Consider the following 15,438-nt stretch of genomic DNA (forward strand, 5'->3'; position numbering starts at 1 on the left):
GGTCAAAATAATGCATGTTTTGCAAGAGCTCAGCGACTGAGAGGGTTTGGGCAGCTACTCAGGGTGAACGACAGCCGAACTACGAAAAAGAACTGTAACTCTCTTACTAAGTAAAAAGCGTAGAAGATCTCCAAGAAGATGGGCAAACGATGTTGCTGCAGGTTACCGCCTTATAAATGCCAGGAGAAACGACGCAATGAACCGAATCGTATGGAGCGCGATTATGAAGGATGCACTGGCTCATGCCGAGCTGAAATTGCTATGATGACGATATGTTATGTCGATACACATAATACATTAGCTTACATATACATTTTTTATTACTATGTAATTTTGCTCAAAATGTAAGTAAAAGTAATTTGTTTTTAAACCTATGTCTGCTTTTCGTACCCTCTTCTTTAGTTTGAAATATTTTTAGTAGTTCTTTAGCTTGAAATATTTTTAGTAGGTTGATGATTTTTTACTTATCCCTTACTTCATTTATCCTGGAACTAATCGCCTTTGAGTTGTTATACCCGGAATGCAGCGCAAATCCTTCAATTCTTAAAATACTTAAAATATTACTAATCTGCCACTAAAGCGATTTTCGAACTCTTTAACCTATAAATGGCCGGAACACTCATGAAGCGGCCAATTGGCAAATCCGTAGTTAATATTTGTTTCCTTTCTTTACACAATAAATTCCCCATTTTTTTGGTGTTTTTTTTTTGTTCATGTGCATATGTCGTAAGCGACAAAAAATCATACAACATACATTTGTATGTATGACTAATCAATTTGCGTTTGAATTTGGGTCAAATATTTATTTCAAAGTAGGTAGCCAGAGGAAGACATAAAAGCTTACAAAAATTCAAAAGAAACAAAAAATGACACTAAAACCCACCTGAAACCCAAGTCAATTGAGAAATTTCACACCCAACAAAATATTCGCAAAGCTTTGGGTAACGGCAATGGCACAAACGCTTATCGCTAAATTAGTCGCAATAGTGCAAAAAGCGCGTCAAAAAACAATTAAGTATGCAAAACCACAAAAAAAAAAAAAACTAAAAAAAAATGTAGGCCTGGCGAAGACTATTTTTATGACTTTTTCACATAACAATTGAATGAAATATTCACAAATTAGCCAAAGTGAATTTTCGGAGACTGCGGAGAGGCGAAGCAAAGTTAATAAGGAGCGGTCGCTTATATAAGCGAAGAGCGGAGGGAGGAAGAGCGGAAGTAATAGGGAAGAAAGTGCGAGTAAAAATATGCTGCACACAGCGTGCGTGAGTGTATGAGCAAGCTGCGCGCCGGTTTGATGCTGGGCAGCGCTGCGCAGTCGCTGAGTAGCAATGCTGGGCCCACATATTGAGGGCGTAAAATCGAGCGAAATTTGTACAACCTGGCTTACAGTTATGCCAATTGGCGCGCAAGCATGTGCACTCATCCACACATACATTCACATGCACACACATATACGGAGAGTTTTTTGAAAGCAGGCTGCCTTCATGTGCTGCGACATTCTGTAAACGATGCTGCCAATTTAACCCAGCAATTTTTTGTGCGTGTTTGTTGTAGACGACGGACGAGAAATGCGCGTTGCCGCCAGCCAATGAGGAAAGCAAGTAGTGTTGGCTACAATCATAATTGCCTCAAAATTGTTTCGGTTTAACTTGGCAGTGCCAACTTTATGACAACTGCGGCTGCGCGTTATTGCTTCTCGGTGGCTTTTTGGGCCATTTTTTTCCATATTTCGCTTTTCTTTCGATTTTTTTCCTGGTGTTTTCTCCGGTATAGCCGCGTACGTACTTTTTATGTCCCTCTAGTTTATTTATTTTTCGCGTTATTTTCTGTTGTGGTGTTGTTAGTTTTTTTTTTTCAATTTTTTTTTTTTTTGGTATGATTTGTGTTTTGTTTTCGAGTCGGTTTATGAGCTGTGCGTGCGCGCATTCTACACTTTGCTGCATTGCTCTGCTCTTTCCGACAGCCGCTCGCGTCTTTATCACTTCACTCACTTCATTTACTTCACTTTTCTCGCTGCTGTTTCTACTGCTGCTGTTCCGTTTGCTGCCGGTTTTATTTAATTTTTCGGTAAAATTGCTTTGTAACAACTTTTACGGCACTGCTTTGCGTTGCGTCGCTGTCTCACCTGCGCCTGCATAACAGCAGCATACAAAGACGGAGTTAATTTTTTTGGAACCACTATAAAAGGGTGTCCGTCTCGAGACAAGTACATCAAAATCATCTTAACGCTCTCAAGTACCGCACGTTCGCGTAAACACAGGATTTTGTAACAAATTGTCGCGTAAAGGAATTTCTCGATTTTCGCCCAACTTCCGGCTAATTGGATATTTTTGAAATACATTTTTTCAGTGTGTAATTTACTCGAGTTTTGTGAAAATGAAAGTGTTCGCCATCTTCGCCACCGCATCCCTGCTCATTGTCAACTGCGCTTGGGCGGCACCAAGCGTACAAGACAATCGCATCGAGGGTGAGAATGGGGGCACGTTAGCGCTTGCTGCCCGCTACCTTGGCAGCTGCTTTGAAGTTGAGGACATGACCACCTGTTTGGCGGTCAAAGGTATTACCGCATTGAATCGCGCTGCCAGGAGCAACAACATCGAACTCGTCAGCGGTGTGTCGTTCAAGAGGTGTGTGTGAAAAAAAAATTAAAATTGAAATAAGTTATGTAACCTAGAGATATAAAAATCGAAAAAAAGCAAAAACTAGAAAAAAGCAGTTTATAGTTTACCTGTAAGAATGTGTTAATAGTTAAGTGAAGCATGCAACGAGTCTCTGAGTCAACTGAAAAGACTAGACTAAAAAAATGTTTGAACTCAGTTATGAAATGCTTGAAAGGACATAATCAAATAATTATTGAAAAGTGAGCGAGTTTAACAAAAAGACTATAAAATAACTTAGATTCTATATTACATATAAAAGGGTGGAATGTATGCCTAACTATTCGAAATCAGTTCGTCTGCAATAACTTAGAGCCCACAAAAGAAATGGTTGAATGCATGCATAAATAAAGGAAATCAGAGACAATAATATATCTCAGAATCCCCAAGAAAAAGCGGTGAAATGCGTGAAAAAGCCAGAAGCTTAGATTTACTTAGAATATTATTTAGATCCCACAACTTAAAATGAAACGAAAAGGTGGAATGTATGTAAAACTATAGGATATCACTTTCACCAATACATAGAGTCCACAAAGAAAAGCTGTGAATGGGTGATAAATATTTATTACTTTGAATCCACAACAAAATAGATGGAATTCATGTAAAAGCACAGAAAATGCGCGACCCGCTACTAAATACATATTTCTTAGGGTGTTTTCCTTTCTACGAAAAAATGTTGCGCATCCACGGTTAACAAACCGTTCAATGTTGCACACAACCCTGTTAAAATGCATGTGTTTTGCGTAATTAAAATTTTTCGGTAAAATTGCTTTGTAACGACTTTTAGAAAGGAGCACAAATCACGGCAAATATTTTTCCAGTCTTGTCTGGCATACGCATTTCTTCATATCAACCTTTTAAATAGTCAGCTGATTTTAAGAAAATTTATTCTCCAAGGAGAAAATTTGCCTATTTAGCCTTCGTTGAGTGTGGCATTTTCGAACACAGCACAGAATTTTATCGCCGGTTTTTAGAGTCGATTTTTAGAGTCGAACAAGAAAAAGTAGAGGTCAATGAAAGGGCATTTTTTGGAAGAATCGTAATCGAAATTAGTCGAATTAGTCGAGTCCACGTGGCAAAGGGTGCAACTCTTAAAAACTTGTAGTAAATCAGATTCAATGGCCCACAAAGAAGAGAGGCGTGCACGAAAAGATATAGGAAATCAGAGCAAACAGAACTGTGGAATTCATGAAAAAACAATAAGCTCTGATTTACCCCTCGATTTAGATTCAAAACTCCGAGTGTGTTTCTGCCATGTAAAAACCGTCTTTATAAAAACTATTTGTATTCGGAGACGGCCGCCGTAGCCGAATGGTTTGGTGCGTGATTACCATTCGGAATTCACAGAGAGGTCGTTGGTTCGAATCTCGGTGAAAGCAAAATCAATAAAAACATTTTTCTAATAGCGGTCGCCCCTCGGCAGGCAATGGCAAACCTCCGAGTGTATTTCTGCCATGAAAAAACTTCTCATAAAAATATCTGCCGTTCGGAGTCGGCTTAAAATTGTAGGTCCCTCCATTTTGTGGAACAACATCAAGACGCACAGCGCAAATAAGAGGAGGAGCTCGGCCAAAACACCTAACAGAAGTGTACGCGCCAATTATTATTATTACTATTTTTTTTTTTTTTTCTCTATTTACTAATAGTGCTACCGGCCACAACGAAAATGATAAATTACATGTAATTATAGACACAATTATCATTTTCATTCCACAGAACCCTTATGCACCGCTATTGGTTGTATTCGATTACCTTTAAACAAAATGATCAAAATACAATTTTGCTCATAATCCAATTTGTTTTTCTATAGCCGCTATCGATTTTTTACATGTTCTTACAAATTATTTAAATGCATTTCTACCTTAGACCAGTCTATGGATTAAATTTTTATTCTAGCATGCAAATGAAATTCAATATTTTTCTTTTTACATGGTTTCATTTCAATTTACATGGTTTTCTTCTCTTTGAAAAATCTTTTGATCTTCTAAAGTTTTTCAGCCAATGGGTACTTTAAAAATTAAGATGTTTAAATTATAAGTTTATTGCAACTAATTTAAATCACATTACGTTCGAAGTTACGAAAACTTGTAGGATAATCGAAATATATTAGCAGCTTACATCCTATTACAAGTATTCCAGCAAGTTTCAAACGTGCGCCTATGTGGATTTTCAATAATCTGGGTACTGGTTCACTGGACGCATACCAAATGATTTTATTTTCCGTCAATATTTGATGGACTCTTTTAGATACCTTGAAATTTAAGTAAACTAATAGATGCCAAATTTTTCTCTTACGCTTTTTATTCACATTAGAGAATTTGCTTGATTTTGTTGCTTGATTTTTGCTAGCGCTTGATTTTACGATGCCCGATGAGGTTTTTTTAAAAGATTAGGAATCTTATTTTAGTGTCGATTCTCTCTAGCAGCTGTATCGGCTTTGTTCCAGCTTCATTTAAGTCCTGTATCAATCTGCGCTCCTGCTCCGAAAATATCCCCACTTCTCTTCATTTTACTTGCTTAAATACGAGTATCTAATTGTTCACATGCAAGTATTGGTTGTCGTCTACGATTAAATTGGTTGTGTTATCCGAGCCTGATTGTTTGATAATGCGTTAGCACATTGCGTTTGACTATCCCTAAAATTAGTGCAATTTAGGGGTAGTGCAAAATGCCCAACCCTGGTTCCACTTGTCTTCACCTCATAAATTTCCTAAATTAGTTTTGATTTCATATTCCGATCACAACTTTCTCTTGTTTTTTTGTTTTGTGCTGTTTTTTTCTTATCTCTGATAAACATATTTACCTATATTTGGTGGGACAAGAATCCACGCCCATATCGTAAACTTTGCCAAAAACCACAACACCATTACGAAAAAAAAATTATAAAAAATCAGCATAACTTTTAGCAACTTGAAGCTTGCGCTTTTGTATACTAATATAATATTTATTGGGCTATACAACTACGTACCCAATTTATTTTTAGTTTCGATTTAAAAAGTTTGAAATATTGATGAGAGTTTGTACAGATTTTCTAATTTTTGTATAAAGCTTAAAATTTGGATTTATATGGCTTTTGTTAGACAGTGAACTATAATAAAGTTATTTTGGTAGTTCAGGAGCTTTCACATCATCTTATTCAACCAATTCTTCTGTTCTCAAATCCAAGTGTGAACAATCGGCAAAGAATTGTAGTTTCTCGGAAGTATTAAAAAGAAATTTAGTAACAAAACCTGCTTCTTTGGAAAAGTTTGATAAAAAAAGTATATAAAAAGATGTGAAATTTAGCAGTTGGGGAAAAGGTCGGAATAAGAGTTTACTGAATATTTATAAATGTTTTTTTTTTTTTCTTGTTTGTTTTGATTCTAATCACAGAGTTAAGCTGAATGCAGGGCTGAATACGAACCATTTCACTTTTTCACTTGAGGTAGATTTCTTTATTTAAAGTAGCTTTTTATTTAAAATTGAAGTTAAATACCCCGACCCTAGCAAAAATGGTGATCTTGACCAAATTTGGAAGTGAATGTTCTATCATTTTGTTACGGAAAACATATTTATTCGTACTCAATTTATATACACCTGAATTCACAATAATAGCACCATAGCATATTGAAAAGTTTATTTACCACATAAATTTTTTACATAACTCTTTTTTGTAGTTTTTTTTTTTGTTTTTTTTTTTTTTTTTTTTTTTGTTATAAATATTTTATAAAAATATAGCAAATACAGCAAAAACTATACAATGTAATGTCTCAAACCTACCATAAAATTGCCAAAACTTAAAAAAAATTTCTTCAATATTTCAAGTTTATTAATTAATCTAATAAAATATAAAATCACAATGATTTTTCACAATTTTTTTCTGGTGGTCTTGTGCATTTTTGACATCAAAAATTTCAAGCATTCGTTATGTGGAAGAAAATATTTATCAACAAAAATTTTATTAAGTATCAACTCACATTTGCTGCTCTAAAACTGCATACCCTGAATTCTGACTAAAAAGTTTGCAATTTTTAACTTTTTTTAAATTTGAACTTCTTTATTCGATTCATACGATTCTTTTTTTAGTATGTTTTATATTTTAATATGAAAAAAAAAATTTAAATACAAAAAAGGTTTATAATAAAAACTTTGGCATATGTCGCGCTGCTATTATTGTGCCACCGACTTATTGCTCAGAATATCCTGATGCCAAAGATATCTAGTGAGTGGAAACAGACTTAGTCAAGTGGTTACTAAATAAACGAAGTCTTTTACAGCCTCGAAATTGTAACTGTCAACAGTGACGTGGGTGCCGATACGATTAATTAATATAATAAAATATAAAATCTCAACGATTTTTGACAATTTTTTTCTAGTGGTCTTGTGCATTTTTGCCATCAAAAATTTCAAGCATTCGTTATATGGAAGAAAATGTTTAGCAACAAAAATTTCATTCAGTATTTGCTGCTCTAAAACTGCATACCCAGAATTCCGACTAAAAAGTTTGCAATTTTGAACTTTTTTTAAGTTTTGCCAGCATTTCAGACTTTGATTGATATAATTCCTGAAATAAAAACTAAGTTTATAATGAAAACTTTGGCATATGTCGCGCTGCTATTATTGTGGCAACGACTTATTTCTCAGAATATCCTTATCCTAAAGATATCTAGCGAGTTTACTGCGAGATTGATAGAGTGACTTAGTTATTAACCTTCCCTGCTACTATACATTATATGTACGTCAATACCCACATGAATCGTAAGGAAGCAAACCAACAAACATACTTTTGTACCAAGTATTATTTTCGCAGGCCTCACAAAACCTAGGTAGTGGGAGTGCACAAAAGTTGGCCAGAGAAGCTAAAATCCTGCAGTAAGGAAACCACGATCTTACTGTTGATCAGTAAGGAATCCAAAATCCTAACGAAATGATGACAAAACCAAAATCCTGTTACTTGAGATGAACTGACGACGAAAGACGAAAATAATGCTTAAGAAAAGTAAAATCTTGCAGCTTGAGCTTGAAAATATCAGTTAATTTTTTCAGCACTTCAAATTACGTTCCTGCCTATATTTAAGAAAATATTTCCTTTTGTATACAATATAAAAAGAGGTTGTCTGTAAAGTCGGTTTACTGACGATAGTTTAACGTGACAACGTCATAAGAAAATACTAATGTAATGGTTGCAATTTTCAAAACAAAATTTTAATTTTATTTGTTTGATAGATATTTTGTATGGATATAGAGGAGGGGATAAATTGAATTGCAATGGAATAGGTCAAGTTACATTTACAAAAACGTGAAAAATTACGAAACATTTATCAAATTCATGAAAGATATCTACAATCTCGATTGTGCATCAGACGTTAATAAGTCAACAACACTAAGAGGCACCATCATCGATTTGCCTTTTTCAAGACACTTTACACTCGAAACACTCCCTTTCATTTCCTACTTTTTCTATAATCGTCCTATTCTCAACAGAGAAATGGTTCATTACCAAGCACACAGGAAGAAGGCATATGCAAATACAAGTATGTGAATTTATATACAAATGCACATATACATACATATACATACATATATATGCTCACTCAAGTAGGACAGAGCCAGATGTCGAACGTTGCCGAACGCGGGGGCCGATTGTGCTCTTTGTCGTTCGTTCCGCGCTCTCGCTTACAGTTCAAGCATATTAGCTTACATTTGCTTGCGTACGGAATACATAGATTCGTATATTTGATATGTCCATATGACTTGTATGCATCTTTACATATAGATTTGTTCTTTTTGAAAATTGCGCGAAATTGTATATGTATATGCATGTTTATATACATATATTAGTGTACAACATATCTTATAAGGTATATGGTAAATATTACCATACATTTTTTCCTTCATATATAATAAAAAAATTAATAATAATAACATTAAAACAACAGGTATTATTAACAAACTTGGTTTTATTTTAAATTCTTCAAGTAAATCAAATTAATAATAATCAAAAAGAAGGCATATGCAAATACAAATACGTGAATTTATATATGTACATATGCGCATATACATACATATATACGCTCACTTAAGTAGGAGAGAGCAAGATGTCGAACGTTGCCATTCGTTTGCTTTGTTTGCTTTGTCGTTCGTTCCGCGCTTTCGCTTGCAGTTCATTCAATGCAATGAGCAAGGTAACGACAAATGAGCAAGGTAACGGCAATGAGCAAGGTAACGACATATGCGCAAGGTAACACTAATGAGCAAGGTAACGACACATTGTTTCGTGCGTGCAGCCTATTAAATCGAATTATAAGACGTTATCACGTCAAAAATATTTCAATCTAAGACTATTTATTTCCACATCGTCTGCGATATTTGTCAAGGACCGTGCACCACATCCATCCACCATGCAAAGGTCCATATCATTCGTAGAATATTCCTATCGAACTTTATGGTATGTTTTTTATCTTTAAAGCTTCTGCGCAATACATTAGGACGAGCTATATTTTTGTCTTACGAAGTTTGCTTTTTTGCTCCATTAGGGAAGATTTTGCTATTTAATTCCTTGGCACAAGTTTTTTGGTAGAAAATTTACAATATTTCACACTCTATGGGGAGGACTTAGAAAAGAACTTAAAAAGAAAGGGTTTTTGCCCCAATGCATTCCTTATTTTTCATGAATGACTGTTATTTCACACAATATTTACAAGCTTATTTATTTTTTAATAATTGTTATTAAATTTTTTAGATTTTTTATTAAATCATTTCCTTTCGCATCTCCACTTACAGAGATTCCGCTGCATCCGTAGCACGCAGCGGTAAAGCTTTGAGTGAAAATGAAATCTACGCTCAGCTACCTGAAAATCCCGAAGAACGTAGTGGACGCTTGGTGGATATCGCTATGGAAAATGCTGCTGACTTCCTGGGCTCGCACAGTCTTGAAATGAAAATCCCCACTGAGGCTACACAAGAAGTTGCACGCGCGCTCGATGAAGGTGAGAAAGAGAGCGACCATAGCAATGTAGAAATTTTATATTTAAAATATTCAAGTGTTGCCACTATTTTTATTACTAATTTGACACCCATAACGGTAAATTCACCGCATGCATTCGTACATTACTCATACGCCCTGCCATGCAAAACTCACTGGCGCTCACTCCTGCTTTTTTCACTTATACGCCATCACTTATGGCCACTGCATTTCCCTATAAATGAATGAATGGCACATTTTTATTTTCTATTTAATTAAATTTCAATTTATTTCATTCTTTTTTTATCACTAGGCCGCGGAAAATTGAAGAAAATGATGGGCCCCATTGCACTTGCCATTGGAGCTAAACTCTTCGCTGTTATTCCAATTGTGCTCGGCGCTTTGGCTCTACTCACCACCAAGGCTGTAATTGTAGCCAAGATTGCATTGCTGTTGGCTCTTGTCGTCAGTGGCTCACGTTTCTTCGGCGGTTTGGGCAATAAGTTTAGCGGTGCACTCGGCGGTGGCTACAATTCTGCCGGTTGGTCAGCAGGCAACACGGGCGGTTGGTCGTCGGGCGCTGCATCATCATACCCATATGCGCGCAGTTTAGATGCTCAGCAATTGGCTTATGCCGGACAAGCGCCCACCGAGGATGAACAAGAGAAAGAGAAAGAGCAATAATGAACTTGCGTACGAAAATATTGCATGGGATATGCCAAAAATGTGCCTTCGTTAAAATTTACCTATTATTAAATATTTTAATGTGTACTTTATAGTTTATAGTAATTTATTGAAGAAAAAGAACATATTTACATAAATCGATAGGAGTATTGACTTGCAAATGAGTACGAGTACTTATTTTTCAAACAAATAAGCTGACGAAAAAAAAAAAAAACGAAATCAATAAAACATAGTTAAATGAAGAAACGATGTAGAAGTAATAGTTTGTGGGCTAAGTAATAGCTGGCTATTTTGAGGCATCTAGTTTTTTGTGTTTATTCACAAGCAATCACATCCACCTGCGTATCATACCATATACAAGCACACACACACATTTATAGATGTAATTCACTCACTGATCCACACACAAAGACTTTTTTTCGTAGTCATAATATTTAATTTATTTCATAAATGTGTTTAAAACTGTATTCGTATTTGTTATTTGTTAGTCAGCTGTTATAAAAAGTGTACAAATGTGAATTGCAGAATAAAGTTCGAAATAAAAACTTATTGTTTTCCATACTCTAATGAAACTTTCAATGAAAACCCAAGGAACGACAAAAATGTTAAGGGGTTAGGGGTAGGCAGAATTTTCAAAAAAAATTTTTTTTTTGCATTTCTTAAAGAATAATTTCTTTAAAAATTGCGTGCAAATGTGAAGTGAACCGGATAAATGCTTCTCGAGATATTACAATTAACAAAGGGCGCTCGGACGCTCCGGAACTTTCGCAAAACTTTCACTGCGTTTTTCTCAAAACTATGTTTTTTGAACTGGTGATCACTGTAACTTTAAAACAGCTTGGTAGGTTTCAATAAAATTTAAAGCTTTTGAAAAAAAAAACTCAAGCCTAAAAAACTCAAGCCTGATCGAAGAATTTTTTTTTTAATTTAGATTTTTTTAACAATTAATTATCGGTTTTTTTCTCGAAAATCTGAAAAATATTTCCTGAGGCCGCCAAATTGTTAATTGTCAAAAAAAAGCTTCGATCAGGCACAAGATTCTCTATTAATAAAACTAATTTCTCTTGTCCGATTGATTTTAGATGAATCTGCAAGCACTTGTGATGTTCACCGTAAGGGGCTTCTGGAAAAACGGGCTCCACACAAACCGCGATAACCTTTACAATTATTAATGTTTTTGTTTTTTGAAATTTTGCTTAAGTCAAGACGAAACTTAATGTATTAATGCTATGTTTTTATTTTTGTATAATAAAGCAACTGACCAACAAAAAAAAAAAAATTTAAAATCCTCATTTTTTCGGGCCTCTGTCTACCCCTAACACCTTAAGTCCATAGCTACTCTTGTGATAGACAGACAGAATGACACGTGATATTTATGTATCGCAAATCGAAGCAAACAAACGAAAGTTCGCACCAAACCTTTACTTCAAAGCTGGATTAATGATTAAGTATCTGTACTTACTGATCTAAATTAAAGGTGGAGGCTTCTTAGGGTAAAACCTATCATCATTCAACATATTTAGCATACTTTTTGGGGTTATCCAGCTCAGTATTCAGATCAATTCCCACTGGAACGATCGAGATCAACTTTATGAGTGTTGGCAGCACTGATAGGAAACTACTGTTTTTGTTTTGAATTTGAATTTGAATTTGAATTTGAAAAGGTCGAGCCAAGGAGCACCAGGAGATTTGGTGGCTCCTAAAACACTCAGGCTAAAGAGCCCATTGTAATATATTTAAAGCTCTGGAAAGGGGGTAGATAGTCAAGGAGGGAAGGAGAAAAGTATCAGAGAAAGAGATAGGAAAGAACAGAGACAGAGATAGAGATAGTTAGTCCTGTGAAAATTTTCCAGATTCTTTGGTAAATCTGTAAATATCCTCCAGTTTTAGAGAACGAATATTACTCATTCTCATGACATCGGAACCCAATACTCGTAGGCTTGCTCTAGCAAAGGCAGGACACTCACAGAGAAAGTGCTCAGTGCTATCCGCCTCCTCCAAGCATGACAGGCATACCGGGCTCTCGATGACTCCAATCGTGGTCATATGCTGACCCCATGGGTTGTGTCCTATAATGATGCCGACCATCAACCGAATATCTTTTCTTCTAAGTTTTAGTAGAAAGTTTGACAGTTTTCTGTTCGGACTTGTCACAAAACACTTTGCAGTTCTGCAGCGTTCCAGACCGGAACATCGCTCTTTATATAGATTGCCTACATACTCGCTGATCCAATTCTTGATTCTTGCGGGACTGATTCCGATTATTGGCTCTGGCCCCTATGGGGGCACCGCTGATCCACGGTTGGCCAATTCGTCGGCAATTTCGTTTCCTTGAACACCGGAGTGTCCGGGGACCCATATAAGTACAAGCCTATTTTGTCTTGCGACAGAATTAAGCTTCTTCTTACATTCTTGAACAATCCTTGAGGTTTGCTTCGCGTTCTCCAGGGCCTTCAATGCAGCCTGACTGTCACTGAAGACTCCAATCTGCTTCCCGCTCCATCTCCTCTCGATTATCCATTCGGCTACTTTTAGGATGGCAAAAACTTCTGTTTGGAAAACAGTTGCCATGCCCCCCATAGCATAGTGATACTTATTACTATCGTTTAAGTACCATCCGGCTCCCGACCTTATTTCATTCTTGGACCCATCGGTAAAGAAAATATACGTCAAACCTCCCTGAATGCATTCTAGATTGCTCCATTGCGTGAGACATCAAATTTCCTTCCAAATGAAACTGTGGGTATCAGGTCATCTTTAGGTGCCAAAAACAGTGGATACTGCTCCGACAGCAACATAAAGATTTCTCTGTGTCCCGAAGTTCCATCTTCGTGCCAGAAACCATATTTATGGGCTCTACACATTGCGTTTATTGCTTCCTGTTGTATCTTAAGATCCAGGGGGAGCAAATCAAGCATAGCATTTAGGGCATCACCAGAGGTTGTACTCATGGCACCGGTGATGCATAAACATACACTTCTTTGCAGCCTGTATAGTTCCCGGATTGTGGACTTAACCATGCTCCGTCGCCCCAGACCACAGAAGCGTAAGTGATGATTGGTCTGATAAGTGCTGTGTATATCCATAGGACCACAGCAGGTTTCAGACCCCAGGTTTTGCCAAAGGCTCTACGGCATTGCTGAAAAATCTTCAATGCACGATTCACCTTCAGTGAAACGTGTGTCTCCCAAGTCAGCTTCTTATCCAAGATTACTCCTAGATATTTAACTTCGTTGGAAAGACCAAGTGTCACACCTTTCAGTGTTGGAAGACTGAGTCCATCCAATTTCCGTTTTCTCGTAAACAAGACTATGGTTGTTTTGTTCGGATTAACGGAAAGACCTTGTCTCTTGCACCAGTCATCGATTTTGTCAAAAATCCTCTGCACTTTCGGGTAAAGCCTCCTCAAGGATTTTTGTTTTACTTTAAATGTAGTTGTATCTGGAAGGATTTTCATAGTAACAATAAATATATTTATAAAGATAAGAGGATGTATTCTGCTTGTTCTTCTTCTGTATGAAATATATGCACATATTATATATATCAAAAGAGCAATATTCCAACTGAAAATCAGCGTAATAAAGCTTTCAATTGTTAATCAATTCTAATGTGAGGTAGTGTGCCAGCGAAAGGAAAGGATCGGGATCCCCTTGACAACCTGCGCTCTACTCGTGGAAGGATGGACTTTACACCAACTTAGCGAGCGCTGGGCAAGTACACGAACGTGTAAGGTCGCGAAGTCCTTCTGGCCACGTTTGGATAGGGGGCGCTCGAGAGATATTCTGAGGATGACAAAATCTCATCTCTCAAATTTCTTAGGCATCCTCACGGGGCACTATCCGCGGTGTATCGGAAATACTTCGAGTCCTTTTTGCGTCAGCTGTATGGAGGATGAGGTGGAATAATTTCAGCACCTGCTCCTTAGCTGTCCAGCTCTCGCGGGACTAAGATTCAAGCATCTTGGTTCTCACTTCTTTTCTGCACCTGCTGATGTAGCAGGACTAGATAACAAAAATCTAATGAACTTAATCAGCAGCATAAAGAGGTTAACACAACCGCAGACTAGTCACCGTTCATAGTCTACAAACACTCACACACCTTTTCCCTTTCGTCCTTTTTCCTTTACCTCTTTTCCAATGGTATCATAAAGGATGAACCAAAATTCTTTCGTCCAGGTGGGCCCACTCTCTGAGCAACCATAGTAATGGTAGTAAGCTAACCTAACCTAATATTATCAATTTCCTGTTCTTGTTGTTGTTGTAACAGTTAACCAATGTAAAACTAATCAGTTTGCCTAATGGCGTAGCATTAAAATTTTCTGCAAAGACCTCATTCTACTTAAATTTCGTCTTTGAATTCAAAGCTTTTTAAATAGAGGTGATACGATTTGAGGTAATAGAGATAATAGAGGTTTTTTCACAGATCACGGGTGACTACTGTCAAGCTAAGTACACAATTTTTTCAGTATTCATTAACATTTCACCACGAAAAGAATTACGCCTCTACAACATCTACAAATCGAACAAATGTATTACGAAAATCGACGCTCTGTAAAAAGTGATCTTCGGACGATCAGACAAATAAATTGGTTTAATGCATATGTAAATAAGGTAAAATTGCCTATTTGGGCTGAACAGCAACTCGAAGCCATTCAAGAACCCCCATTACATCCATTGAAAATAACCGTTTGGTGCGGCCTATGGGGTGAGGGAGTCATCGGTCTATATATCCTCTAAAACAAGTCTAGCGCCAATGTAGCAGTGAATGGTGAACGTAATAGCGCCACTACAAACGGCTTTTAGATGGCGGGAATTGAAGCCCGTGATCTCCGCAACATTTGTTTTCAGATTGCAACAAGATGGCGCTATTTGACATAGAGCCCGTGAAACATGGATATACTACGTCGTCTTTTCAGTCAACAAATTATGTCTCGTATTGCACCAGTGGATTGGCCATCAAGATGGTGTGGTATCGTAGCTTTCGACTTTTATTTGTGGAGGTATGTAAAGTCTAAATACTTTGTGGATAAACCAGCGTGAATTGAGGCATTAGATGCCAACAGTACTAAAGTCATTCACGAGATACCAACCCAAGTCCTTCAGCGAGTCTTTCAAATTGGTGTTCCCGGATGGCCGAATTACGGCGCAGTTG

General features: G+C 36.7%; 1 protein-coding gene across 1 annotated transcript; it reads left to right on the plus strand.

Moving 5' to 3' along the window:
* Window positions 1–2,246: 2,246 nt before the first annotated feature.
* Window positions 2,247–10,448, plus strand: LOC128860085 (uncharacterized). Its single transcript, XM_054097341.1, has 3 exons — window positions 2,247–2,630; window positions 9,423–9,628; window positions 9,917–10,448. Exons 1-3 carry the CDS (start codon window positions 2,380–2,382, stop codon window positions 10,285–10,287), a joined length of 828 nt encoding a protein of 275 aa, XP_053953316.1. The 5' UTR covers window positions 2,247–2,379; the 3' UTR covers window positions 10,288–10,448.
* The last annotated feature ends 4,990 nt before the right edge of the window (window positions 10,449–15,438 follow it).

Source organism: Anastrepha ludens, chromosome 2 (assembly GCF_028408465.1).
Source record: "Anastrepha ludens isolate Willacy chromosome 2, idAnaLude1.1, whole genome shotgun sequence".
Classification (NCBI taxonomy): domain Eukaryota; kingdom Metazoa; phylum Arthropoda; class Insecta; order Diptera; family Tephritidae; genus Anastrepha; species Anastrepha ludens.

Bases quoted from the DNA above. Each gene is read 5' to 3' on its own strand.
- LOC128860085 (XM_054097341.1), top strand. From the start codon at position 2,380: ATGAAAGTGTTCGCCATCTTCGCCACCGCATCCCTGCTCATTGTCAAC. The intron at 2,631-9,422 runs GTGTGTGTGAAA...CTCCACTTACAG, and splicing joins AGCGGTGTGTCGTTCAAGAG to AGATTCCGCTGCATCCGTAG. The intron at 9,629-9,916 runs GTGAGAAAGAGA...TTTTATCACTAG, and splicing joins TGCACGCGCGCTCGATGAAG to GCCGCGGAAAATTGAAGAAA.